This window comes from Triplophysa dalaica, chromosome 18 (assembly GCF_015846415.1).
Source record: "Triplophysa dalaica isolate WHDGS20190420 chromosome 18, ASM1584641v1, whole genome shotgun sequence".
Classification (NCBI taxonomy): domain Eukaryota; kingdom Metazoa; phylum Chordata; class Actinopteri; order Cypriniformes; family Nemacheilidae; genus Triplophysa; species Triplophysa dalaica.
Genome location: NC_079559.1, coordinates 2,613,861 through 2,639,970, shown reverse-complemented (window position 1 = coordinate 2,639,970; position 26,110 = coordinate 2,613,861). Strand labels below are relative to the sequence as shown.

At 37.9% G+C, this 26,110-nt stretch overlaps 3 protein-coding genes across 9 annotated transcripts; 1 reads left to right on the top strand and 2 right to left on the bottom strand.

Moving 5' to 3' along the window:
- Positions 1-553: 553 nt before the first annotated feature.
- Positions 554-12,163, bottom strand: mbd1a (methyl-CpG binding domain protein 1a). Of its 6 annotated transcripts, XM_056772867.1 has the most exons (15): positions 10,098-11,050; positions 9,498-9,761; positions 8,754-9,241; positions 8,539-8,638; positions 8,018-8,454; positions 6,302-6,372; positions 6,159-6,202; positions 5,273-5,323; positions 5,082-5,117; positions 4,920-4,976; positions 4,650-4,838; positions 4,293-4,556; positions 3,773-3,865; positions 2,356-2,607; positions 554-2,139 (listed from the first exon to the last, which is right to left on the bottom strand). In XM_056772867.1, the coding sequence occupies exons 3-15, from the start codon at positions 8,990-8,992 to the stop codon at positions 1,669-1,671; spliced, it is 2,304 nt and encodes a 767-aa protein (XP_056628845.1). In that variant the 5' UTR covers positions 8,993-9,241; positions 9,498-9,761; positions 10,098-11,050; the 3' UTR covers positions 554-1,668. The 6 variants fall into 6 exon arrangements, with proteins under 6 accessions (XP_056628845.1, XP_056628847.1, XP_056628844.1 ...); XM_056772869.1 differs by lacking the exons at positions 9,498-9,761; positions 10,098-11,050 and adding an exon at positions 12,103-12,163; XM_056772866.1 differs by lacking the exons at positions 9,498-9,761; positions 10,098-11,050 and adding an exon at positions 11,281-12,068.
- Positions 12,164-12,298: 135 nt separating this feature from the next.
- Positions 12,299-19,580, bottom strand: cxxc1a (CXXC finger protein 1a). 2 transcript variants are annotated; one of them, XM_056772872.1, is made up of 15 exons: positions 19,409-19,580; positions 18,821-18,930; positions 18,633-18,733; positions 18,160-18,287; positions 17,348-17,503; positions 16,909-17,058; positions 16,119-16,226; positions 15,851-16,038; positions 15,556-15,763; positions 15,340-15,447; positions 15,161-15,210; positions 13,762-13,858; positions 13,503-13,655; positions 13,037-13,184; positions 12,299-12,953 (listed from the first exon to the last, which is right to left on the bottom strand). In XM_056772872.1, the coding sequence occupies exons 1-14, from the start codon at positions 19,409-19,411 to the stop codon at positions 13,038-13,040; spliced, it is 1,707 nt and encodes a 568-aa protein (XP_056628850.1). In that variant the 5' UTR covers positions 19,412-19,580; the 3' UTR covers positions 12,299-12,953; position 13,037. The 2 variants fall into 2 exon arrangements, with proteins under 2 accessions (XP_056628850.1, XP_056628851.1); XM_056772873.1 differs by lacking the exon at positions 17,348-17,503.
- A 640-nt stretch (positions 19,581-20,220) lies between these two features.
- Positions 20,221-25,902, top strand: zgc:113363 (uncharacterized protein LOC791449 homolog). The gene is made up of 5 exons (XM_056729588.1): positions 20,221-20,352; positions 22,568-22,712; positions 22,792-22,938; positions 23,027-23,260; positions 24,765-25,902. Exons 2-5 carry the CDS (start codon positions 22,595-22,597, stop codon positions 25,025-25,027), a joined length of 762 nt encoding a protein of 253 aa, XP_056585566.1. The 5' UTR covers positions 20,221-20,352; positions 22,568-22,594; the 3' UTR covers positions 25,028-25,902.
- The last annotated feature ends 208 nt before the right edge of the window (positions 25,903-26,110 follow it).

Here is a 26,110-nt window from a genome sequence, read left to right as displayed (position 1 = left end):
CATCACATTATGGAACCCGAGGCTTATCATAATGGAAGTTTTAAGAGACCATGTAAAAACCAAGTGTACTAAGAGTTAGATTAAAAAAATAATCAAATAAAGAATACAAATTAAAAAGCTTAAACAGCAACACTAAAGAGAATATCAAACAGTGACTCAGAATGCAAAGACAGACAGCATGGGGAAATACACTCGGGCTCTTTTTCTGCACTTCCGTAAGGAAACAAAGCAGCTCATTCAGGTTCAATGTCCCTCTACATCATGAATGACTCTCTCTCTCTTTCTCCATCCTGTTAAACACACAAGAATTGATCGCAGGTGTGTCAGAGCAAATTTAACAAAATCTATTTTGCTACAAGAGTAGTAAGCAGAAACGAATGCTGAAAACTGAAAAGAGTCACTCCAAATGTTTTCATTCACAAACATCCATCTTTAACTTTATATCTCATGAGAAGGGAAACTGGGCCACCTTGTGGTAGGTACTGAGAAAACAAAGATAAATATACTTTCTGATTTCATCTCCTTACTGTCCTAAGAACAAAACCCAGAACTATTTGCAATAGAAAAAAAACTTTAATACAATTTCACCACCCTTCATAAAAAATATACCTTTACAATATGTTCTAAAACTTGGTGCAAGGTCAAGATTTACAACAGAGATGCTTCGAACATCTCCAGCTTCCAAACTATATTTATAAATAATTTCAGACAAACATGCATTTATTCCTATGTCTGGGGGGACACACTTGCATTTATGTCAATAATAATGCAAATCATCAGAAAACGAATGAAAAAAAGGATAATTCGATTTCACAATTTTGGAACGATTAAATTAACACAAAAGCGTTTAAACGTAATCAAAGTGTCGAAATGTAACTTTTGCTATTTTTCAAGTTTACTGCTGGCTAGCCTGAGATTATTACAGACAACAGCACAAACACACAAAACTCTGAACTAATGCAGTTTGCCGGCGTGAGAATTTGTAGTTTATCATCCGTAACACAATTCAGTCAGAACAGCACAGGTGTGCGATGATCATCAGGCCAAGAAAAGTCCAGAGGACATCTTCAGTTTTATGCATTCGAGAACTTTTTCTATACACAAAGGCACCCAGCTAGAGACAAACAATCAGAAATGGAAATAATACAGCCTGAGGTATGATTAAAAGAAGACATGGACAGTTTCTAAGAGGATAAACATTTTGGTTGTCTTCGAACAGTCTACGCAGTGTTAGGTTTGAAAGTCCAAGCCCAAAATTACTTCGGTAAAGCCAGTGTTACATACAGTACAAAACAGCATTTTTATTGAACTACATCCACTACATTTCATCAAACAGTTTCGTTTCATTGAATCTGAATATCTGCACCCGGGAGGTTCAAGGTTAATGTTGGTCCGTGAAATCATCCAGAGGTAGTTACAACGAAAACCAAATTACTCCATGTAATGCGATAAAGCTCAGTTTGCTCCATAGATCTTTTAAGCCACAGTAAAACTAAGAAAAGCACCATTCTGAATGTTGATTCAATTTGAGGTTTGCATTAAGGGCCCTAGACATCTGCCTCACTATAACAGAAGGGTTACAATCTTTAAATAAACGTAAAGACTGATGGAAGATTCTTTCGAACGTCTCCAGATTCTTCAAAATTGTGGAAGAAAACTGTCCGTCTCTCACACCTCTTCAGGATGAGCACACTTCTCGCACTGTTCCTCATCCTTGGGTATAAGCAAATCACAAAGAGCCGCTCGCACACACATCCTGGGCTCCCAGGGGGTCCCGAGGTTGAAGTTCTGGTGACCCTGACACACGCTCATTCCCTCCAAGTCAAGCAAGAGCGACACCACGTCACCGACGGAGGTCAGGCAGGTGGGGTGATGCATGTAGACGGAGTGCATTAGGAGGAGAGGCTGGTTCTGAACGCTGACCTGGTAGAAGAAGCCCTTCTCGATCTGGATGACCGTGTCGGCCATGGTTGAGAGTTTGGAGCACTGCAGGAGCTGGAGAATGGGCCCTTTGGCCATGACACCCACCCAGTGAGCGGGCAGCACGGTCTGACGTAGAGAGTGGAAGAGGTCCATCAGGCCCGGGTCTCTTTCAAAGTCACACTCTGTGCCGATCGCCAGACTAAAGATTTGAGTTATCTAGAAAGCAGACGTGAAATGCGAAAGGAAGATGCTATAAATATCAAGAATCTGATATACGATAAACAGACAGAAAAAAAAAAAGAGTATAAAGCTACGTATAGTGAAAACATGATCAACAACATAAGAACATAAAGAACATAAAAAAATCATCATCCAATCTTGATCAAAGGAAAACATGTGAAATATCATTTTAGAAAAGCAGCAGTCGCTCACCACTGGCGTGTGTTCAGGTGTAATTTCTTGTTGTTCAGGTTGCGCCGTGTTCTGAGGTTCAATGAATTCCGACACCGGTGACCCGACTCTCACCATCTCAATCTGCAGAATATCATTTTGAGTGATGCCCACAGGCAGAGGACCGGCCACTCCGCCGGCCTCAATCGGCGCCTCTGGATTGCTGTTACACAGAGTAACAGGGCTGAGCATACGAGACGCCTCCGGGACACCAGGCAAGGTATAATAGATCTCCTTTAATTACAAAAACACAGTTTGGAGAGCATCAACACCAGCTGTCCATAACGGGATGTTATAAATACATTTCCTTTTAAAAATGTCATTTTTAATCATTCATTTAATTTGCCTGCTCCCAGAGATCCACATATGAGAGTTTGCATTCGGAGAGTTTGCATACAACAGATTCGGGGCTTAAAATTAACTTAAGTTTAAGACACACCTTCTGTGTTCTGGCGATAAACTATGACGAACACTTCTCTTAGAGAAGTCTAATTTCAGCTTTATTTTAAATAGTAAATATATTTTAACTACATTACCCATAATTCTCCAGCAAGAGCCACCAAACACAGAGCACTAGAGTATATATTGTAATAGATATTGTATTTTTGTAAAGCCTATGCATTTTTCCCATAGACTTTTGAAAGATCCTTGATTAACAAAGGTTTATAATACTTTCGCTTAAATTAATCATTATGGATTAACACAGAATTAGCTAGTTTTTAAGCCTAAATACAATCGCCAGAATTTAATAGCTAACATCATGCTAAACACTGACTACACTATGGTGGCTCAATGTCAACATCACCACCACCACCAAGCCTCCGACAACTTTTGTTAAACTTTATTAAAACGTGTTATCTGGTAAATAATTTCTCCGTGAAAAGAATCTCCATCTGCGTTTTTAGAGATTTGTGTCAATGTTGCATTATTTGTGGGTTTTAAGAGTGTGAAGACGTCTAATGTCCTCACCAAAGGTTGTAGTCACTTTTTCAACCACTGTTTTTTAAACACAAAAATCACAAGCAGGTTATAACTGATGTGTTTTATGTTTTAGAATAAAACGTGAAATATTTAAGAGGTTTTGTTATCCACCTACCTTATTTTAGGCATTCAACCAAAAACCATTTAAATACCCAATAGACTTTGGACCCTTAAGTACTAAAATACTAACTCGCTTCCGAGGTTTGCATACAAAATTACGTAATCTCTGCGATACTCTATTGGGAATAATTTACAAAATAAAACGTTTGTTACACATTTATTACTCATAAATAATTAATCTTTCATTTCTACATGTTCAATTTTTGTACGGTCTTCATTTTAAAGCCGTTTGTTTGGTTCAGAGCTTAATCATACAGGATAAGAAAATCCCAGAACAAAGTGAACAGCCTACACTTACCCGAGACTGAGGTGGCTGGGTGACATTAAACGCACCGTTATTGTCCATCACAAGTTTCATAGGCTCATTCCGAACCAATGAGAGAGAATCAGACTGTAAACAACAAATCAAATAAAAACAAATTATAAACACAAAAGTTTGAAACAGCTCACAGCAACATTTGGTAAAGCAGGCTTTATGTCCTCTCTTCTGGGTTTTTGTTTAATAACACAGTTAAATGACTTTAACACTAAATGTTTGTTCACACAAAGAACAAAAACTTATTAGCCCGCACCAATGAACAATAGTGTTAACATTTCCCAAACTTCCACATGTTTAATGTGTGAGCCTTAAAGAAGATTTGAATTATGTCTGATAGTGATCCCAACATTCATTATTCCTCCCTTTTGTTAAAGTTGTGATTGGACTATAATAAATGTAAAATAATGATTCTTTATATCTCTTGTTATTGTCCTTGGTGTAAACAGGCCTACAGAACGGATTTAAACTGTATAACAAGTAACAAGGAGAAGTCGGAAACCTCATCTGGTTCATCTTCATCCACCACTGCTTCAATAAACATCTCTTCCTCTTCCTCCTCCTTGAAACTGTAATTCCATTTCTTCCTTTGTCTTTTCCTGGTGCCTTTGGTTTTGAAATGTTTCAGTTTCGTCTCATATTCGTTATCGCTGCCGTAATCTTCACCGTCAACGTCCCAGGGGTTCTTTGTGGTTCGTCGTCTTTTGGGTTGCCCTGGTTTTAACTTCTTTTTGATAATATTTCTTCTTCGTGGACTTCGTAATACCTACAGAACGTCAAAAATGCAACACGTCAAACCATAAACTACACGGCAGGGTACTCCGGTGACGACAGCACAGTCGTGCCGAAGAATGCGTACCCTTGGGACCTGATGGTGAAGCCTGGACTGAAACTGGCACTGACGCAGACGACACTTTTGTCTTTTCTTGTTACTGCCACCAAACTTGGGCTTGTCCATGCAGAAGTCACACACGCCGCAGTCGGTGCCTCTCAGACACGCGTCACAACTACGACACATCCGCCGATTCTTTGAGCGTTTCCTAGACATCTAACCGCAGAAATACAGACAGTAAGGAGCATGTGACGCACAGATGTTTGTTTTGTGAGTGAGTGATGTCACCGGACTCACCCAGTTGCATTCATCATCCTCATCCTCGTCATCACCCCCAACATCAGGGACTAAATCCTGAACACAGCAACACACAGATGGATCAGTATAATCACAGAAGGTGTATTGACGTTGTTTAAAAAACTAAATAGAACACAAATTTACATGAAACATATAACGCACCTTTTTGATCACTTTCTTGTATTTGGGAGTCGCTTTCTGAGGAGACAGAGAACGTGATGAGTTTACATGTCCAGCAGTTCACATACGGCAAGATTATTTGATGATCTTTGGCAATGCTTTTGTGTTTCCTTGAGTTTTACCGTTCGACCCCACTAAATGCTTCTATATCTACATATTATAATGATCATTACCAGTTTTTTTGGAGGTTTTGTTTTCCCCACCTCCCACTGATCTTGCCCCACCTTAAAAACAACAACAACACATGACAGTACAATGAAAATGCATGAAGATGATGCAAAATCAACACACTCAAATAAATGAGTTGCCAGTGAAGAAAAGATTCAAGATACGACAATTAGGGATCATCTAAAGGATAGGCTCACACTTGTACTCATTTTGCACAGTCTGTGTTGACATGCAGAGAACCGTGAGAGGCATTAATGTTACTTGACATCCAGGGGCGGACTGACCGGTATGACATAATGTCAAAGTCCATAACCCACCGACGGCCATAACCAGGGGCGGACGTATTATAAACACGAATGCACACTACGCGAAGGCCTTAGCGAATCTGACACTTATGAATGCAACGACCATTAATTCCTCCCAACCCCCGTCGACGGAATTGATGGAGGGCCGAATATTCCACTGTCGAGTTTGCTTCCCAGTCCGCCCCTGTCGACATCTAAACAGTCAAAAGTATCGCCAAAGCCGTCATACAACTAACACAAACACACAATGATAAAGAATCACAGCAAACTATAAAACCACACTGATAAAAACATAGACAAAACAAAGATGACCGATACGGGCCATGGATACACCTGCAAGAAAATCCAGAGAGTTTGCCAAGCAGATTTCACAAACTTTCTATTTCAGTCTTTATCATTTTCTATGATTATAGACTTCACTAAATAGTCTTTTGAAACATAATCTACTGACGGTGAACAGTTTACCCCAACACAAGTGTTTAGCACATAAACTTCTTTGCAGTTGTATCGCAGGACCTCATAATGTACAGCCAGGCTGACAAAACATAAACATGGCGTAACGCAAACACTAATAAAACATACGTACCTTCCTAAATACAATGTTTGGAGGTGAGTGTTTCTTTTCCACTGCTGAAGTGAAAAATAAAGGAGATAAAACTCATTTTAAAATACTACATAGGAACCTATTTGTCCTCTTCTGTTTTCTGACAAAATGAAGCGTTAACATACGTTTGCATTTGTGACACAATGTGTCCCCAACTTTCTCCGCTGGAAATGGGCCTCCACAGCCAACGCAGTCCCTGTCGAAAGAGAAATAACTTACAACCAACCGACTCCGTGATCTCAGACACGATTTGCACCTCAAAATTAGATCTATTTCAGACGATCCACAGTGCACAGTACTGACAGGTTTAAGCAGTACCAAAAACAGAGAGGTAACTGAAACACACACACACACACACACATATACATATATATATATATATATATATATATATATATATATATATATATAAAACATCTGTAATTAAAATCACGGATCATGAAATGTGATGCAGAATTATCTAGCAAGACTAGAGTTTAATAAAAGTGATTGGAAAGTCAAAACTTTTTTTGCGTTTTCGCATTTAACTTTGAATGTTGTATGTAAATTATGCTTCTTTTGTGGATTTTTTAAAAATATTTATTCGAAATGCAAAACATTTCAAGATATACAGTATTACATATATATTTTTTAAAAAGCACATTTCCATTATTCTTTTGCAAGAGCAAAACCTATAAATAAAAAGCCAAAATTTTGAAAAGATTTATAAAACACATGTTTAATTTTGAACGCAAACGTAATATACAGCACCGGCCACATAGTTATTATTAACACTTTTGCGTCTTTCTGAAGCTCAAAAAGACACAATCCACTCTCTTTATAACCACAAAACATTTTACAGCAAAGAATCTGTGATTTAGTTAGGGAAAACTTTCAAAAATTTCAACGACATGAATAAATAAATAATAATGATTTTTTTTACGATTTATTGGAGGTGCTTTTTGTCTTTATTTCGAAGAGTACAGTGGGAGAGTGGACAGGAAGTGAAGACAGAAAAGGGGAAAATTTAAAGGGGATTTAAGGGGATTTAAGGGGGATTTAAGGGGATTTAAAGTACTTCGGAGTACTTGCCCACACCGCTGTAAAGGGATACTTCACCCAAAAATGAAAATTCTGTCTTCATTTACCCCCTTTGAGTTGCTCCAAATCTGTATACATTTCAATGGGGGGCAAAATCTGTCTAGTTATAAGCATTCTTCCAAATATCTTTCTCTGTGATCATAAGAACAAATACATTTATACAGATTTGGATCAACTTGAAGGTGAGTAATTGATGAAATAATTTTCATTTATGGGTGAACTATCCCTTTAATTATACAGTTTAACATACAACGATTGATTATGATAACGATTGACAACGGTTAGTCTTAGTGTTAAAATGTAATTTTCTTAATTTAGCACGAGTGTCATGAATATATTTACTGAACAAGCAGTAAACGTATTTAGATCATATGACTAAATAGTTATAACTTAATTTGATGAATTACATCTAATTCATTATAATGAAATAAAATTGCGTCATCAAACACAATACTTATAAAACGTATTACTTCACATCATCCATAAACGTGATTTCTGATTCACGTCTGATTGATTATTAGCAGTGAAGTTGAAGACGACAGTTCAGATTGCTCCACGCTCCATCACAGCGTCATCAAGCTACTCCGTTGTTGTTTTGAACATATCTGTTCTGAATGTGCACCCTCTAGTGGCGGATTTTACAAATAGCACCTTTAACAATAAGAAATTTCTTGCAAAATCTAAACACATCTCAAGAGACTACAGTCGAATGAAAGAACAAACAAATTTTGCAAGCCACGCATATTAGAAAATGTGCTCACCTCATCAGAAGCAAGATTTCTTCTTTTTCTGGCTCACTTTCATTAAGATCGTCATCCGGAGAATCCGGCGACCCTATGGTCACGGTCTGATCTACGAATGCTTCTGGAGTCTTTGGAGGGCTGATGGGTTGCAGAGGAGGGCCCTGCCAGATATGAAGGGGCATCTCAGTGCCATTATTCCCCGCTGTGGCAGGGCTTATCTGTTGGGAATCGCTGCTCAGCTGTAAAGATGGAGAGTGACAGGGTATCTGAGTCCCGTCGACATTGAGCGGGGAGACTCTTGTGAGGCGCGGAGGACTACAAAATACTGGAGAAGAGAAGATGGTGATGGACCCTGTAGGCAAGGTGGGAGTGTGCTGTGGTCTGATTGGTGTGGACATCCGCCTCTTGGCAATTCTGGCAGTTGAACGTTTGCTGTCGTTGATGGTATCCACACTCTACACATAGCAAACATCCAGAGAGAAAGGAGAATTTTAGAAGTAAAACAATAAATCAAAGCAACACAGACTCGGCACACGTACCATCTTTTGTACAGCGCTGCCTTGCGCTTTTATCATGTTGAGTCGTGCGCGAACAGTTTTGGGGAGAGGAGGTCGACCTCTTCCACGCTTCTTTTTAAGACTGAAAGCACACGTGAGAAACAAACTTGTTTTATTTTTCAACTCAACACGAGCAACGGCTGATATGAGTATACACATTACATCCCACATTACGCAAATAAAAATCAGGCACAAACATGTTAGGAATGGTCTTCTTGGAGCTTCGCTCCATGGTCTTGTCACCCTCAACAGCATCATCTTCCTCCTCCATTGGCTTCAGCCAATCAGGAATCAGCTCAAACGTCACAATGCTGGGCAAGTCGTTCTCCATCGTGTGTTCCACGACGGCAGTGACCCCATCTGCTCCGGTGGGCACAGAGTCACGGCGATCCGTCTCCTCCCGGTCAGATGATAACCTGTTCAGCTCATCCGTCATTACTGATCCCTTAATCTGACCTTGAGGCCTTTATTTTACATCAGATTTATATCAGACCAAGGCTTTTGAGACATTCCAAGACGAGCTGGGGTAAAGAACTGGAGGTTCACATCTTTAGTACGAACAAGGTGACTTATCCATAAAACCTGGAAGGAGTAATTCCATCTCAAACTGTTAGGGAGCGTCTGGGTTGCTTGAAGTGAGGATGGTTAGTCCATGTTTTTTTGGTTAAAGATCATTATAGAGCACCTGTAAATAGAACACAGATATGATTCAACGTCATAAATTTGTTATAAAATTGACATTTATGGCGTGGCAATATGGGGTTATTTTAGCTGCTTTTTAATATGAATTTATTCAACCATACTTTATTACACACAAATATAGCATGACATTGCAAATTTGAGAGATTTAAGTCCAGCAAAATAGTAAGCATAAATATTAGGTACAACGACAACTTGCATCTCAACACAAGCCACTGTTTTTATATAACGCTTCAGCTAACCTTCTAAAGGAAAATGTTTGCTGAAGGTACCGAATGTAAATAAAATCCCTCTAGAAATCTGGCCTGCCGGAACGGCTCGAGCTAGCAGAAACACGCTAGACTAGCGTGAAGGAGAATATTTATAGAACGGGGCAGAGACGAGCGGTTGCTATGGTGATGGATTTTTCAGCGAGCCCGGCAGCGAGCGACAGTGGGGAGGTCGATAGAAATGGCCTGAGTTTCGATGTCTGCAATGCAGCGCGATTACTATGACAGTGAAACACGCTAGAGTAAAGACAGAGTAACGATAGATTAACCTATAAGCATTTAATATAATACAAAAATTATATTCACAAATACAAAAATAAACAAACAAAAACAAAATATGATGGATAAGATTCCCACATTAAAAAATATTGTAGCACACTATAGCAAACTGCAGTAAAATTATCTGGATCTTATTAAAAAAAAACTATAGTATTTCTTGCAGTTGAATTATTTCCTATAGTTAATACTACAGAATAGTATAGTATTAATTAACTAAATGTTGTAATTATAATATATACATTAATACTTAATACTAAACTGATTTAGTGTAAAGGTCAGCAATTTAGTACTCACCGAATCAGACCACAAACTAAACTTTAAACTATAAATTAAAGACGGAAATGCTTCCTTGAAAGTATTTATTATCCACCAAGTGCACCATTTGGTATTGTTTATGCATAAATGAAAGCAATATGTTTTAAACGCACTATAAACAAGAATTCCATCCAAAACATGAACAAGAAACGACATCAAAGTTGTGCGTGAAACTCCAATATCTTCACATTATATTTAAAAAGATTTACAGTACATGCACAGATTCAGGAAAAAACAATGAAGTAAACAAACAATGAAATCCCATAATTGGGATGACATAAAAACAACCAAGAATGTTGCATTACATCATAAATTATATGTTAAAGATTATATGTTAATATATATTACGACCTCTACTTTATTTACATTTAAATGAACTGATGAACTGTGAAATTTTAACTATACTCAAAACTTATTTTTTTATTTAACTTTGTTGCTTAATTAAATTGATTACATTTCAGATACGAATAACGCACGTGCGAATTTTTTTTTTTAAATTAAGTGTCACGATAATCGCGTCTGTCCTCTTGACGGTCGTAAGGAAAACACGCGTGAACAATTCGCTTAAAACTGAACCGAGTGGAGCATCGGTTCACTTCGATTCAAACAAACAAAACTTCTTAAAACGTGACTAATTTCAGCGATTCTCTCCCCGTGTAAATCCCAACATCAATATCTCGCGATAAAGGGATGAACATAGTCGAAATTAAACAAGAGGCGGTCGGGAAAAAATCGACACGAGTTTCGCTACCCTCCATTTCAGTAATTTCAGAATGCTGCGCTGAACAGCTAACGAAACGCGTAACGTTAAACGTCGTAACACTCACGTTATTATTTTATAACACACCCACACCCCGTACAAACAGCGCGTGTCGCTGACAATAACTCGTGCATTTTCAACACACGCTAAGTTTATTTTACACGAGTCACAACACAACCTCCATTTCGCTTTAAAGTGCCCCCGTCACTGTTGACCCTCCCCACTGCTTTCAGCGATACCGACTTTCCGAACGCGTTCGCCTGAGCGGAACCGCGCCGATCACGCGATTATTTCCCTGCAGAAATATCGTGCAATTGTCGCGTTGTCTGCATCGCAAATACGCGCTCTTGCAACGCATAAACAATTATTGTTTTAATACTTGCAGCATTGTAACATTCTTACCGCTGACGATCTTGCTGTTCACCCGCGCCTCGTTCTCTCGAACAGCGATACTTTCCGTGACCTCGTGCGCATGCGCAGACGCGAGCGTCGTTGGAAGTCGATCCCGTTCGAGGTTGCGAACAATTACATTTAGCGATAGAGCGGTCGCGAGAAGTTGAATCGATGCAATAATGCCGCTCAAACCATCATGTTAAACGGCATCAATTTTGGTTTAAAAGTAATTTCAGGTCATCGACGTGTTTCATTGATAAGCGTTTACGATTAAATTAAAATCGTCTCAGCGAAAATGATATTAAATTACTTAAAACGTTTTCACAAACCCACAAAAATACGTGATGCACAATAAGCATAATTTGCCAAGTTATAAAACCAGTAACGTTAGGAGTATCCTTTCGTTGACCACATGCTGTCGATATAGATTCCATTTTGTGTGGAGATCTGGATCGGATAGCCGAACACATTTGGAAATTTGAATAATGCTTTAGCTCAGTGCGTGGCGTTGGTCATGGGTTCGATCCCAGGGATTGCACATATTTAGAAACAAAAGTATAGTATAATGCAATGTAAGTCGCTTTGGAAAGAAGCGTCTGCCAAATGCTTAAAAACAATGTGTCGCGTGAATTACACCTAGAATCTGTACTCGAAATTATGCACATTTTAGCCTGTGAGATGTACACATTTTCTTAAGAAAAAATCTTTCTTAATAAATTCGACGATATAAATACAAAACGTTACATCTTATTATTCTTAATAATAACTTGTGCATTCATAAAACTAATCCCGATCAGATATTCATTTGGATATTTTCAACCATTTCCTCACCTCAGAAACAAGAGGCCAGATTCACGTGTGGCAAGAGCAGAACAACCACAGCGTATAGATCTACATATTATAAACGTCTGATATTAATATTTAGATATTACTAAAAGAAAATCGTCTTTTACAAACAAACCTTGTGGGTAAGGTCCCCAAACCACCAGAAGAACGAAATCAGCAGAGTACCTTACCAACTACTTAATAAAGTTGCAATATAGTTCATAGTTTAATTTTAATTCACAAATACACTTAGAATAATACAAAGTCTAAAAGAACAAATGTTCGGTTACAGCACCGTTTTAAAGTGATACGTCACCCCAAAAATGAAAATTCTCACCTTTGAGTTGTGCCAAATCTGTACACATTTCTTTGTTCTGATGAACACAGAGAAAGATATTTGTAAGAATGCTTTTGACCAAAAAGTTCTTGTAACCACTTTACACCCTTAGTAGGAAAATTAACTTTAGGATTTGTTTTGTTCTGTTGAACACAAAAGAAGATATTTTGAAGAATGTAGGACAACAACAATTCTTGGGCACTTTTGACCGTCATTGTATATATTCCTACTATGATAGTCAATGGGGGGCAAAATCTGTCTGGTTATAAGCATTCTTCCAAATATCTTTCTCCGTGTTCATCAGAACAAATTAATTTATATAGATTTGGAACAGTGCAGAGGTGAATAAATGATGACAGAATTCACATTTTTGGGTTAAGTACGCCTTTAAAAGAAACCAAAGATTACATTAATTTTACATAAAGATTACAGTTTCATTGATCAAACAACTGCTAAAACATGAGGACCGACATTTCTTCAAAATGATGACGTAACTTCCGCAGCAATTGTCCATTCAACGCTGTAAAAGAAAAACGGACCATATGGTTAAAAGGGTGTTTTCGTAGTTTCACAGATATGAAAATAAAACGGAATAAAAATAACCTTATCTGTCCTTGCTGGTTCTCAGGTCTGTGGTAATGGGGTCATGTTGAATGGTCTGGTGAAGCATGAGGGCCATGAGACCAGCACGATTTGTCATGGCTGTTCTTACGTTGCGTTCCTGCTCGAACAATTCATCCAACTTGTACCACTGAAGAAGAAGACAAAAGTTTTACATCTGTTCAGAAATGTGAAATGCAAAAAAAACCTGTCTAAATCATGTGCAGGTTCATCAATACTAAATGCCATTGAAACGTGTCACATTTCACACAAAATTAAAAATCTCATTATTTACTAACACTTGGTTGGATGGTTTAAACCCCATATGACTTAAATATCAAATAAGTCGTATGGATTTTTGTAATAATACTTATAATATGCATTTGTGTCATGAAGCTTGAGGGGTTTAGCACAACATCAGATGGTGTATTATGATGGTGACAGAATTGCAGGTAAGAGATGCACTGACCACTCTGACTCGCTCAAGGTCCACTTCAGCCCTGCGGAGTTTCTCCCAGCAGTAGTGTTTGTTACACTTGCGTTTGGACACCCTGCAGTACTCACCGGTGGGCTCAAATACATCACGGACCAGTGGACAACCACAGACTTCATCTGCAGGGACCTGCAACGTTCAACATTTAAAAGACAATTTAAGAATAAATTTCTCTATAAGGTTCTTAAAATCATTGCAATGTAAATCTATCTTTTAAATGAAATGAAAATGTAACCTTTGGGTCTCTGGAGTGCTCTGGACAGAGAACCTGTAACCTCTTGCAATAGGTTTTACTCTGTGGATTGTAAACATCACAAAAGAGCCGCGTAGCACTGCACAAAAGAAGAAAAACCCCAACATATAACATTAGACTGAAATAAAGCATCTTATTAATAAAGTATGCATAAAACGCAAGTACATTTTTTTGTTCAATTTTGATTTCATGCCGTTTTTAATTATTATTTTAGTTTGTTTGTTCACTTGACAACTATTTTTTTGTATTCACACAAGGCAATACATGTCTTTAGAACTATATGTCATTTCTAACCTTCCCATAAAAGTGTAATGAGCTAAAGGGGCTTTGGAACTAAACTAAAAAAAACCAAACATTCCTGGTATTATTGTGCACGATTCATCTGCCACAGTATTTTACAAACTAGTGTCCTAGCATGTTCCAGACCACTTTAAATGATCAAATCAATTTGCAATGGATAAAATCAAATCCTGTCAATCAAATTGTGTTGATCAATAGAGGGTGTGAATTGACGTCACGTTCCCATCGTGAACACGCCGGGACACGTTCCCTTGACACCGTAGCTGTGTCTGAATTCACTCACTTGTTCACTGGTTCACTATTCCCTATATAGCAAATGCTAAATAGTCCACAATATGGGGAAGAAATTTCGGACACTTAAGTAATATATCCTGTTTCTGACAGTGCTGTGGTGGACATTCGTCTTAACACTCATATTACACTTGTTTGGCTTTATGGATTGTTTATAAAATAGTAAAGCTCATTTTCAAGTTATTTGTCACGTTTATTGTTTTAGTTTGTTAATAAACGTGGCAAACATTTGCTTTATTATAATCACATCTATAACGTTAAATAAAATTACTTGTATATATTTAAAATGAAATACTATTGTTTATAATGTCAATTGAATCTGTTTATTCCAAAAAGTAGAAAATAACTGTCAACCAGAACAAACACAAGTGTATAACGCTTACTCTCCTCTAGCTAAATCTATTCAGGTGGTTGATTCGCATTATAGGATGGGAAATAGTGAGTGATCGAGTCAGAGGTACATTCAAAATCAGAGTGCATTGTGGGTAAAAAGTAGTGAACGAATTGTTCACTCTGAACACGCAATTATTTGCTGAAATTAAAAGCAGTTGGACTCGGAAGTGATTTTAAAGTTACAAAGGAAACAGGTGTCCGTAGACATTGATATGTTGCGATGAATTGCATTTCCTGATATTATAAGCAGACATTTTACTGAGTGTTTTGTCACTCACGGCGGCGTGTCTTGGCATGTTCACATGGGAAAGTGACGATATTATGTAATTTTACAGTAAAGGTATTGAAACCTTACTTAATGTTTCTGGAAAATATAGAGGTGATCGCGTAAACTTACCCTTCTATACGTGTGGGATACATGGAGCCAAATGATGTTTGACTCTCATACTGGTTAAAGGGACAACGAAACATGTAGATATGATTAACATCATGTAAAACAAATAATTCTTAAAGTCAACTTTATAGTTTATAGTATATTGTTGAAAGGTAGCATGATTTATAAAAAAGACAATTCACCTTGGCGTAGCACCTTTCCATGTGACGCAGCGCCACCTTGGGGTTCACCGGGTGACTGCAGGACACACAGAAGATTTGCAAATCTGTGTCATCATCACCCTCATTCACCTTTAAGAACACACAAAAAAGAGGAGTGTCAAAATCAGAAAATCTGAACGTCTCGTGCATTGAATTTAGATGTGATATGTGATGGTTGTCATGGCGATGAGCTCTCACCTCTTCATCATGCTGTACGACCTGCTGCTTGGCTTTGGCGATGATGCCCTCCAGCTCGTGAAACCGTTTCTCCATATCAGTGAGTCTCATTCGAGCCGCCTGTTGCTCGCGGCGAATGCGCTCCAGAAGTTTCTTCCCCTGTTCCTCTGCGATGCACGGGCTCTGCTGCCACTGCTGAATGCGCTGCGGCAGGATCTCACAGATGCGGCTAGCAAGAAAATAAAATACAGGAATGATCAGAATATATGTAGTCTCTTAAGGGTTTATAATGGGGATTGTTTTTTTCCAGTCTTACTTGGCAGCGAGCTTCCTACCGCAGCTGTCAGAGCAGTATTTGGAGTTTACACGTGCAGCTTCAACACATCCGGGTCCGAGACACTGTCTGGCCCCTGCGCTGTCTCGAACCTCTGCCCTCTCGCTGTGTCTCACCCTGTCCTTGTGCTTCTGTTTGGGTTTGTGCTTCCGGGACTTACTCTCCTCTTTCTGACAAATGAGTCAATGCAGAGTCCTTTTTAGCACAATGACTCAATGATTCAGGCATTTATCGGCTTGTAGATCTTTACCTTTTTTTCAGATCGCTTTTCTCTTCTTTTCACATTCTTGACCTTCACGGCTCTCTTCCTCATGGATGAATCGCAGTACGAACCCTCATCCTCGTCACTGTTCCAACCCTGGTGAGAAAAGCCTTCAGAAATCACACGGAATGTTGTACATCTTAACCTTCAGACATTGTTATGTACTTACTGACCATCTCTAAAATGGCAACTTTCAGGAAAAATAAATGGCAGAAATGAATGTCTTTGCTTTCATTTAAAAGACACAATCATCTTGGCCTCTCTTGGTCTCTACGACAATCCCTACTATTTCGATTTAAGATTTGAGTCGGATTTTACAAGAGGGTGCATGAAACAATTCAATCCAAGTGCAAATAACACTGCAGATTTAATCACTGTGATAATGTGGATCTAACGTATGATATGGCGTCTGTAAAGCATTAATTCTTCTCACATTTAGGCTACTTTCTGCATAATTTGTGTTGCCAATTCCCCTTGTCTCCAGAATGTGCGTACGCATGGGTCAGAGCTTGCTTACATTCTCTCATCAAGTTTGGTTTTAATAGATCATTCACAATCTTTGCGTGGAAAGTGGTGTACGCACATTTCCATGCCCATTTTGTGCGTTCACAAGTTTTATAAATGATACTCCTGAGCTAAAGAAACTAACGTTATTTTATATGTTATGGGTGATTTAAAGTATGTGTTTTAAGCTTTTCCTATTCAAGTATAGTCAAATCTGTCCAGAATCATTACAGAGACAGCCACTTAGTAGACATTAGCATAAAGAGGGCTGTACCGTGCTGTGGTCTCCATACTGGCCGGCACAGTACTGTTGGTAGAGCTCCATCTCATTTTCACTGTAGTCTTCAGACAGATCACCATCGTGATAGCGATAGTCTCTATCCTTAGACATGGAATATTCCTCATCCTTTACTCGTAACATTTTCTGCAACAAAACAATAACGAGTGACATAGTGGTTAAAGAACTGGGCTGCAAACCGAAAGTTAAAGATTCAGTTCTCAGTGTCAGATCGAAGACACCTAACACCAGCTTCTTACCTAGAGTAAATAAATCTAGCATGTCTAAAAAGTGACAACATAAGACTTGACTTATACTCTAAGAATATAAGTAAGTCAAGAGTCACAGCAACGACATCTAATGAAATGGATGAATCTGTGAATTCCAAGTCGAGCACAATGTGGTTTATTTTCTATGTTATAATGGTGAAACTCACCCTGGCGCGCACTTCGCATTGTCTCAGGCGACATTTCTGCCTGATCCTGTTTGGGCCGCCGAACTTCTTCATGTCTTTACAGAAGTCACATAGTCCGCAGTCTTCAGTGCGCATGCAGGGTTCACATTCGCCACACATGCGAGCAGAGCGCTTAATCTGCAGCCGAAAAACAAATCCCCTCACTCAGAGCTTTAAAGGGTTCATATGACACGGCTAAAACGAATATTATCGTATGTTTAAGATGTTATCCAATGTTTCTGCACGATTTAAGGTTAAAAAACGATGTATTTCCCAGAATACTGCGCATGTTTGTATCTCCTCTTTGCCACGCCTCTTTGAAACGCGCAGATTTTTTACAAAACTCATGGCTCTAAAAAGTGAGGTGTTGTATGATTGGCCTGTTAACCAGTGCGTAGTGATTCATCGAATTCTGGAAGCGTGTGACGTAAATATAACGCCTCTTACCATATTTGGATCATCAGAATCTAAAGCAATTGTACTGACAGGTACGCCCACCTTATTTGCGTATACATTTGGGTGGTCTTAGTCAAATCATACCACAAACTAACGTAGATTTGTGGGGGTGTGGTTACACGAGGTGTTTAAGGCAGGTCTGCGTGAGCATTCGCTTTTAGATAGAATGCATCTTTTGTTCCGGCAATTTTACGTGTCTAATACATGTATGGGCAACTTTTAACAAACACGTATTCGCGCCATGTGACCCCTTTAACAAAACACCCGCATTCTGCCAAATAATAATAATGCATAATGCAATAATAAGAGAGCTGTTTCTATAAATCATAGTATCTCACTCGTGACCCGCGCCGCCCATCTGTCTTGAAATCCGGAGTGTCTGGTTGACTGTCTGTACGGTCAGTCTCATGTTCTTTTTCTCTGCTTTTCTTGGGACGATATTTGATCTCCAAGGATGGATCTTTACCTGGACCAAAAGCATATGTGTGTAAAGTTGCATATAATACTACAGTGTAAGAAAAGGGTAACACTTCAGTATAGGGGGCAATTCTGCCTATTAACTAGTTGTTATTAGCATATTGGCATACTGGCTGTTTATTAGTACATATAAAGCACATATTCTGCATGACCATACTCTACATCCCTCATCCTACCCAATCACTAAACCTAATAACTACCTTACTAACTATTAATAAGCAACAAATTAAAAGTTTAATAGGGGGAAAAGCAATAGTTATTGGTTTGTTAATAGCGAGAATTGCCTCTTAAACTGAAGTGTGACCAAAAATGAATTGCAAATAAATATTCTTACCTCGACACTTTTCACAGTACCAGACACGGATGGTTTTGGCCGTCTTCTCTGATATATGAATGCAATCTCCGTGAAACCATTCATTGCAGCTGTCACATCCACTATATAAAAAGAAAAAGTTACAAAAAGGATCTAATTTAAAGATGCAAGCAACCCCCCCCCCCCCCCCCCGAATAAACACATCTTACATCATAAAGCAGTTGATGTCTGGTCTGCGACAAACACAAAACACGGGTGCGTTTCTCCTGTCCAGCTTCTCTGGTCCTGGAGGTTGATCGAAGTCTGAAACCTCGCTGTCCTGCAACATAAGAGGTAAACAAACAGAATGTGGGGATTGTTTTGACATGCACACATCGGCAATCAAACTATACACTGTTATAAAGTTTTCTGTATGTGACAGTTTGCCTGCATCAATCTTCACATACATTTACATTTGGCTGATGGTTTTTCAAGGCATTCTAGGTAAAGACATCAGTATGTGTGTTCCCTGGGAATTGAACTCATACCATTTAACCCAATGCTCTGCCCTTTGAGCTACAAAACACGCACGACGTCACTGTTTACTAAAAATACAGTTTGCATACTTATTTATAACATTTGAGCATTCGTCTTATCATTTACCCCGTAACGGTACATCGTATTATTTATTCAACACAGCCCTGTATTGTATATGATATATTGAGGTACCATAATATGCACCATACAATCTCTTTATATCTTATAAAGACATATAGAGGCCAGGCAAAACAAACGAACTCCAAAAACACTTAACCTACCATCGTCGATCTTTCCAGTTAAAGTCCAAAACTGAAGTATATTACTAAGTCAAGAATGACATCTGAAGTAGAGACACATAATCAACAGTTGTGATTAGTTTATGTGCAGTAATAAACCTAGCATTTCGCTCCTTTTGTTTACACAGCGGAGCAGCGCAGTTACTTCCGCTTCCGCTGATTCTTCGTCTACGGTTTTGATTGACGCCGTTAACTTCGCTGCCACCTGCTGGACACATACGATGCTACCCTTCTAAAACTCACACACTACACGGTGCGTAGAATGTCATTTGGAACACAGCTATCGTCTCCTTTACATAATCTTTTAGTATTTATATTAATTGCAACTTTTACTTTATTAAATTTTTAATCTAAATAAATTATTTTGCTCATTGCTCTGTTTTATAACTAACCTTGTTTTATTATTTTGCGAAAACATGAAGGCTCCTTTTAAAGAGGCAACATTAAGTGAATTTATATAACTAAGGTATGGCCTACGTTAACGCAAATATGGAGTTTATGGAGTATTTTCCTATCAAATACTGTGTACACAATACATTAAAACAAACTTTCCTGAACTCTTCTACACGAATATATAATATAATGTAGGTTTACAGCACTGCTAAGTATACAATTTACAAAACATAAACATAAACACAACATTTAAAAGCGATAGTTATTGCAGTCAATAAGTCAAATTAAATTGAATGAGGATGCAAAGAGAATTATAGATTTAATTTTTGTTTTAAGTTGTTGATTCTCAGCAGTGCAGGAAGGATGTCTTGCGAGCGCGCGCACACACGCGCATGAGCACCAAACACACGCACCCGCTTCATTGCAGATGCAGCACGCGCTCGCATAGAAGAACAACACGAGCAAAAGTTCATTCAAAATAAAATTGTGAATTTAATCTTCCTCGGTCCAAGACTGGATTTATTCGAGTTAAGGTAAGACTTCAGCTTTGTGTAATATCGTGTCATGAACGCAGTATAGCAACGGCTTGTCACGTTATCTACGCTTTTTTATCACGTTTTTAAGTGCAAAAGTATAATTTATGACTTCCATTCTTGCTAATAAACCGTGGTTTTATTGTGACCAGCAACATTTGCACCGTGAATTGAATCATTTTAAATAGCCACAAAACGTCTGTATAGGGCGAAAACGTAAAAAACGTTTTTTGACGTTTATCATTTTTCAATTAATTACTCTGCATTTTTTTCTTATTTTTAAAACGTTTCATTTTTTAAAACATATTGCTTACTATGTAACTTTATTCAAAATAAAATATGACTATATAAAACAAATACTTTAAATATTTCTCTGATAATAAAGTGTTTTAATTGTTAGTTTTTCAGCAATATAACGTGTATTACATATTGCAGGTAAAAGTGATCTTCAGGTCTTAAATTAATGTGCAAAAAAGCATGTATTCCCTGTTTCTCTATGTGATACATGTTGTCCTTCTCAGCCTTAGGGTAAGAGGCATTATTTATTTCATTCCCTAAAAAATTATACTGAAAATATGAAATGTATGAGTAGCCTATGATTGGGTGCTCTGTAAAAAGTGGACATCCAAATGTCGCCTTATGGGCTAATTTACATTTGGTTTAACTCTTAAAATGTCTTTAACTCTTAAAAAACTGTTCATTTAGACAAAAGGCACATTTTGTACCTTTTTTAATAGTTTTAAAAAACACAAGTGTTGCGAATGTTCAACTAAAGATCAAAGAATACCAAGAAAGTGTTTGTTGTGACTCCTGATCATGATCTTAGGGCTTTGGGGATGTGTTCAGTCCTCTGTGATTCAGCGGGGCGGTGTGATTAATCACATCCCTATCACATAAGTCACTTTCCCAAACCAGTACAGCTCACAATAAATACAGCATTTACACAACAAAAACACAAAAACAAATACTTTTCATGTTTCATGTGAAATGATGGCAAAGCTGTCTCATGGTATTATGTGTTATTATGTTGTTTCAAACTGTTTTAATGTATTAATTGATGCTTTTGCTTGTGTTTATTAAATGCCTTACCGGAATTCTTGATTATTTATGATGTCAACTGTTTTGTAGAATCACCACTGATCTGAATTATATTGGTTCGGGATAGTCCATCCTACAAGAGAGAAAAAACAAACATGAGATTTCTCAAATAACTAAAATATATGAATGAAGGGCAAATGAAAGCTTTTAAGTTTCCTGCATCTTAGACATTTCTCCTGAGAGAAAGGGAAATCTTTCAAATGTCTTCATTAGATTTTCAGCACTGAGCTCAGATTTGTCGAGTCTGCAATCAATATTATTAAAGATCTCGATATGAACTCAAAACATTTCTCATCACATTTACCCAAATCCAGATGATTTTACCTCTACAATCTAAATTCACGTTTCTGTTTTTATTTCTCCTAAGCAGTGTTGGGTAAATTACTCTAAAAAAGTAATTAATAACTAGTTACTGATTACATATTCAATAGTGTAATTTATTACTGTAAAATTACTCTCTCCAAAAAAGTATTTAATTACTTATGGTAACACTTTACTTGAAGCATGTATGTATAACGCATTATAAAAGTAGTTTTAAAACATTGTAATGCACCTTTTCATACATTGTAATATCTTGTAAATAATTGTTATTACAGTTAATGCATTATAACACTTAGCAATTTATTATTACACTACACATTTTAAATTGGTTATAATTCTTTTCAACTACATATAATACATTACAACACACATTATGAAGAATTACGAAAAAACGACATAAATTATTCTTATAAACTAACCAAAGTAAATGAATGTGAGAAGAAGAATAAAGCATACACTTTAAAGTTAGACATGTCATTTTGATGTCATTTCCACTATCCAAAATAAAACACAGTATTAAATTCAATTACATCAGAAGTAACTGTAATTAAATTACAGAAAAACAAGAGTAATCCCTTTCTTTAATTTTCCAAGGGAAAGTAATTAAATTACAGTAACTAATTACTTAGTAACTAGATACACCCAACACTGCTCCTAAGCAGGTTTATGAGAAACATCCGAGACTAAGTTGATACTTAAATGAAACACAACTAAAAACGTAATAAAATCTCCTGAGCTAGAAAAGATCAACCTCTGTTATCTATGCTAAGATTGTTCTCTGTGGATGTCTCATCAGAGTTAGTCTCAACAGGAGACAGAAGCGATGGATGTCCAGCAGCAGGATGAAGGGCGGGACAACACACAGCTCACGACCCCGGAGAATTCAAGTCATGTCCACACAGCACAACCAAAGGCCACTGGAAGACCTCAAGAGATGACAGGTGAGAAAGATATTTAAGAGACCTTTAAAAGTTTACTTAAGAGTATAATCTTAACTGCGGCTCTTTGATTGATTGACAGGTCCTGCATCATCAGAGATGCTCTGCGCTGAGCATAACCTGGATCATGGAGATAGCAGCGAGTCTCTAACAGACGCTGTCATAACCAATGATGATGCTTTACTGCTTCCAGACCATATACCTACAATTTCACACAGAATAGAGAAAGGTTACCAGATTCACAGTTGAACAAAAATATAAATAACTTATATTTATTGTACTGTATGAATACTAATAAAACGTTTCACATCATTCAGAAAAGTCAAAACTTCACAACGGCTCTCCTTCTTCGGTCACCAATGGATCAGCTGTCGTGTGCACGCCACCGTCAGGAAGAACCAAAACTCGTACAGCAACGCCGCAGACGTGCAATGGACATACAAAGAGCAACGGACACAGACACCGGCACGCAAAACACACGCCTTCCACCTCCAACAGTCAGAAGAGCTTTAAAGGCGACGCCTCTCAGATACAAAGAGTCGCAGGAGATGGTACTTTAAACACACACATGTCTGCTTTATTATCTTCGTGGGGACACTCCATAGGCGTAATGATTTTTATACTGTGCAAACTGTACATTTATTCCCTACCCCTAAACCTAAAGATCATTTATTGCATTTTTAGATTTTCCAAAAATATTGTTCTGTACGATTTATTAGCTTTTTTGTGACACGAGTCCCCACGTGTTAGTGTGTATTCAGGTTCATGTCCCCACCGGGATATAAAAACAAGACAGATGCACACACGAGACCTCCACCCGCAGGACTGTTTGTAAATACAGCGCTTGCTCTTATCTCACAGCAGCAGAACAACAAGCCTGTGGATTTATCTTCATGTGTTTAATGGGTCCTCTACGTCAGCGTTTGATAATTCTTTCCGTTAGGTCACACATTTCGGTTCCATGACCGAACTCGCAATAAATATTCTTCAAGGGTTCAATGTGGTGATAAAAGTTGATAAAAGAGTGTGGGACATTATCATTTAGACCTTTAGATATACAACCACAGGGAAGATGAAGAGACCGTTCCAAATTTTCATTTTATCAGCATTTCTAGATGTATTGTGGTCATTTCAGTCCAGTGCCTGTTGAATTTCAACCAAAACAAACCTCATTAGTGACTAAACGTCATCTAACAGTAATATGAAAGACTGACAACATGACAAGACATGTGAAAACTGTGATACAAATCCAGGTTATCACATTTATTCATTTAGTCTCTGATGTTTCTCTTAAACCTGCCTAGGAGGGAAAAATAGAAACAAATAAGACAATTGTTAAGATACATTATTAGTGTGGAGTTGTAAAATAAATGTAGAAAGAAAACATTTTTTCTTTTCAAAGATGAGATCTTTAATATTTCGATTATTCCCTCAACGAGAAATGAGAAAAGGGTACAAGGAAACATTCATTTAAGTCTCATCTTTGTCTGAGAAAAAGAGTCAGAAATCTCACAAATGTGACCCTGGATCAGAATACCAGTCTTAAGTAACACGGGAACATTTTTAGTAAAAGCCAAAAATACATTTTATGGATCAAAATAATATATTTTTTATTAGATGTCTCTAGGTTATTTTACCAATAAGATATTTTTAGTGACATTTCACCCTAAAAAGAAAATTCTGTCATCATTTACACACCCTCTTGTCATGTCGAACCTGTATGACTTTTTTTTCCCCTACAGAACACAAAAGAAGATATTTTGAAGAATGCTGTTAACCTGCACCCATTCACTTTCATTGGTTTTGAGTCCATACAATAGAAGTGAATGGCTGCCGACCCTTCTCTTTAACCAAGGTTCTTCAAAATATCTTCTTTTGTGTTCTGCGGAGAAAAGTAAGTCGTACAGGTTTCGACACGACAAGAGGTTGAGTAAATGATGACAGAATTTTCATTTTCGGGTGAACTATCCCTTAACGAGCAACATCTGAGACCAAGTTGATATTTAAAGAGTTTTTTAAATGGGTGTTTAAAAGTGTCTGTGATTTCTTTTTCAGATTGCTGTGCACACTGTATACTGGCGTGTCTATTCTGTGAGGTGATGTCGTGTTGTTCTGTGGTGGCTCAGTGTTTGGCCTGTGGTCTGGAGTGTGATGCTCTCTGTTGCTGTGGAGAAGCCGCCTCCGGTGGTCTCTGTGTGTGCTGCGGTGAGGATACCTGCTCCGCACTGTTGAATTGTGGGATACTGGAGGATTGTTGTCAGTCGTCCGAGTGTCTGGAGATCTGTTTGGAATGCTGCTCTATCTGTTTCCCAACCTAGAACTAAACCAGCCGACAGAAGGATATCGAGTGCTCATAAGACTTTATAAACAAACCGACGACGGACGAATGCTGACTTTGCTCATGCTGTGTTGTTATGCATTTTGTATTCATTTAGTGGAAAAGATGAATTTGCTGCTTAGAACAAAATCTGACGGTAAGGCCTTAAAGTGGATGTGTGTCATTTTAATGTTAATATCAAAGCTTAATATGCAGAGACAAATACTCCCTGTGTTCACCAGACGTCATGTTGCGGCCTCATGTCCGGAGTAGACAGGGTGTGCAGTTTTTTTTACCAAAATTACAGATAAATCAACAGGTCTCTGATGCACTTTTTAATCATTGCTTTGTTTGTTTAAGCATCCTGGCAACATTGCCTCCACCCATGGTGTGAATTCAGAACATCAAAGTCTTTATTTACTGCGACTATTGTAGAAATTCACCTTTCATGTTGGTCACCCATTTATTTGCAACCAAAAATGTCTGAAAATGGGAAGGTAACAGAGATCAAGAGAAAAGCATTCAGCAGCCACCACCACCAACGTCCAGCCCGACACAGACTGAAACTTTCTTTTCTTTAGACATTAAACGTTTTGAAGGAAATAATGACTTTGTTTACTTCGAAAAAAAATTATAGTTTTCTTCCAGGAAGCTAGTGCCAAATGATTGCTCTTAAGAAAAAATGTGATATAAATCCTTTTTGGTTACATACTGTACTCGTGTGCATGTAAGCTAAGAAATGCCCTTTTACTGCATTAACAATCACTGTGATATTTTCATGCTGAAATGTTTTAGAGAATAAGTTCCTGGAACATTTTCTGTATAACAGGATCAAACGCATTTCAGTTTTGTATTAAAGTCATCTTTTTAAATACAGTTGAGATTCTTTGTGTTTTTCCATTCTGCAGTCTTATCTAAAGTGGGTGCTGATGCAAAAATAACCAGGCAGGAGTCTAAAGCCATTACATATTCCCCTGGGGATGTTGAATTTCACAGTCTCTCTCCAGATGACTCTGCCCATGGCCTGGTGTGCTGTTTAGATAGCGGGCACCGCTCTGTAGAGAGATTGCTGATGTTGAATCTG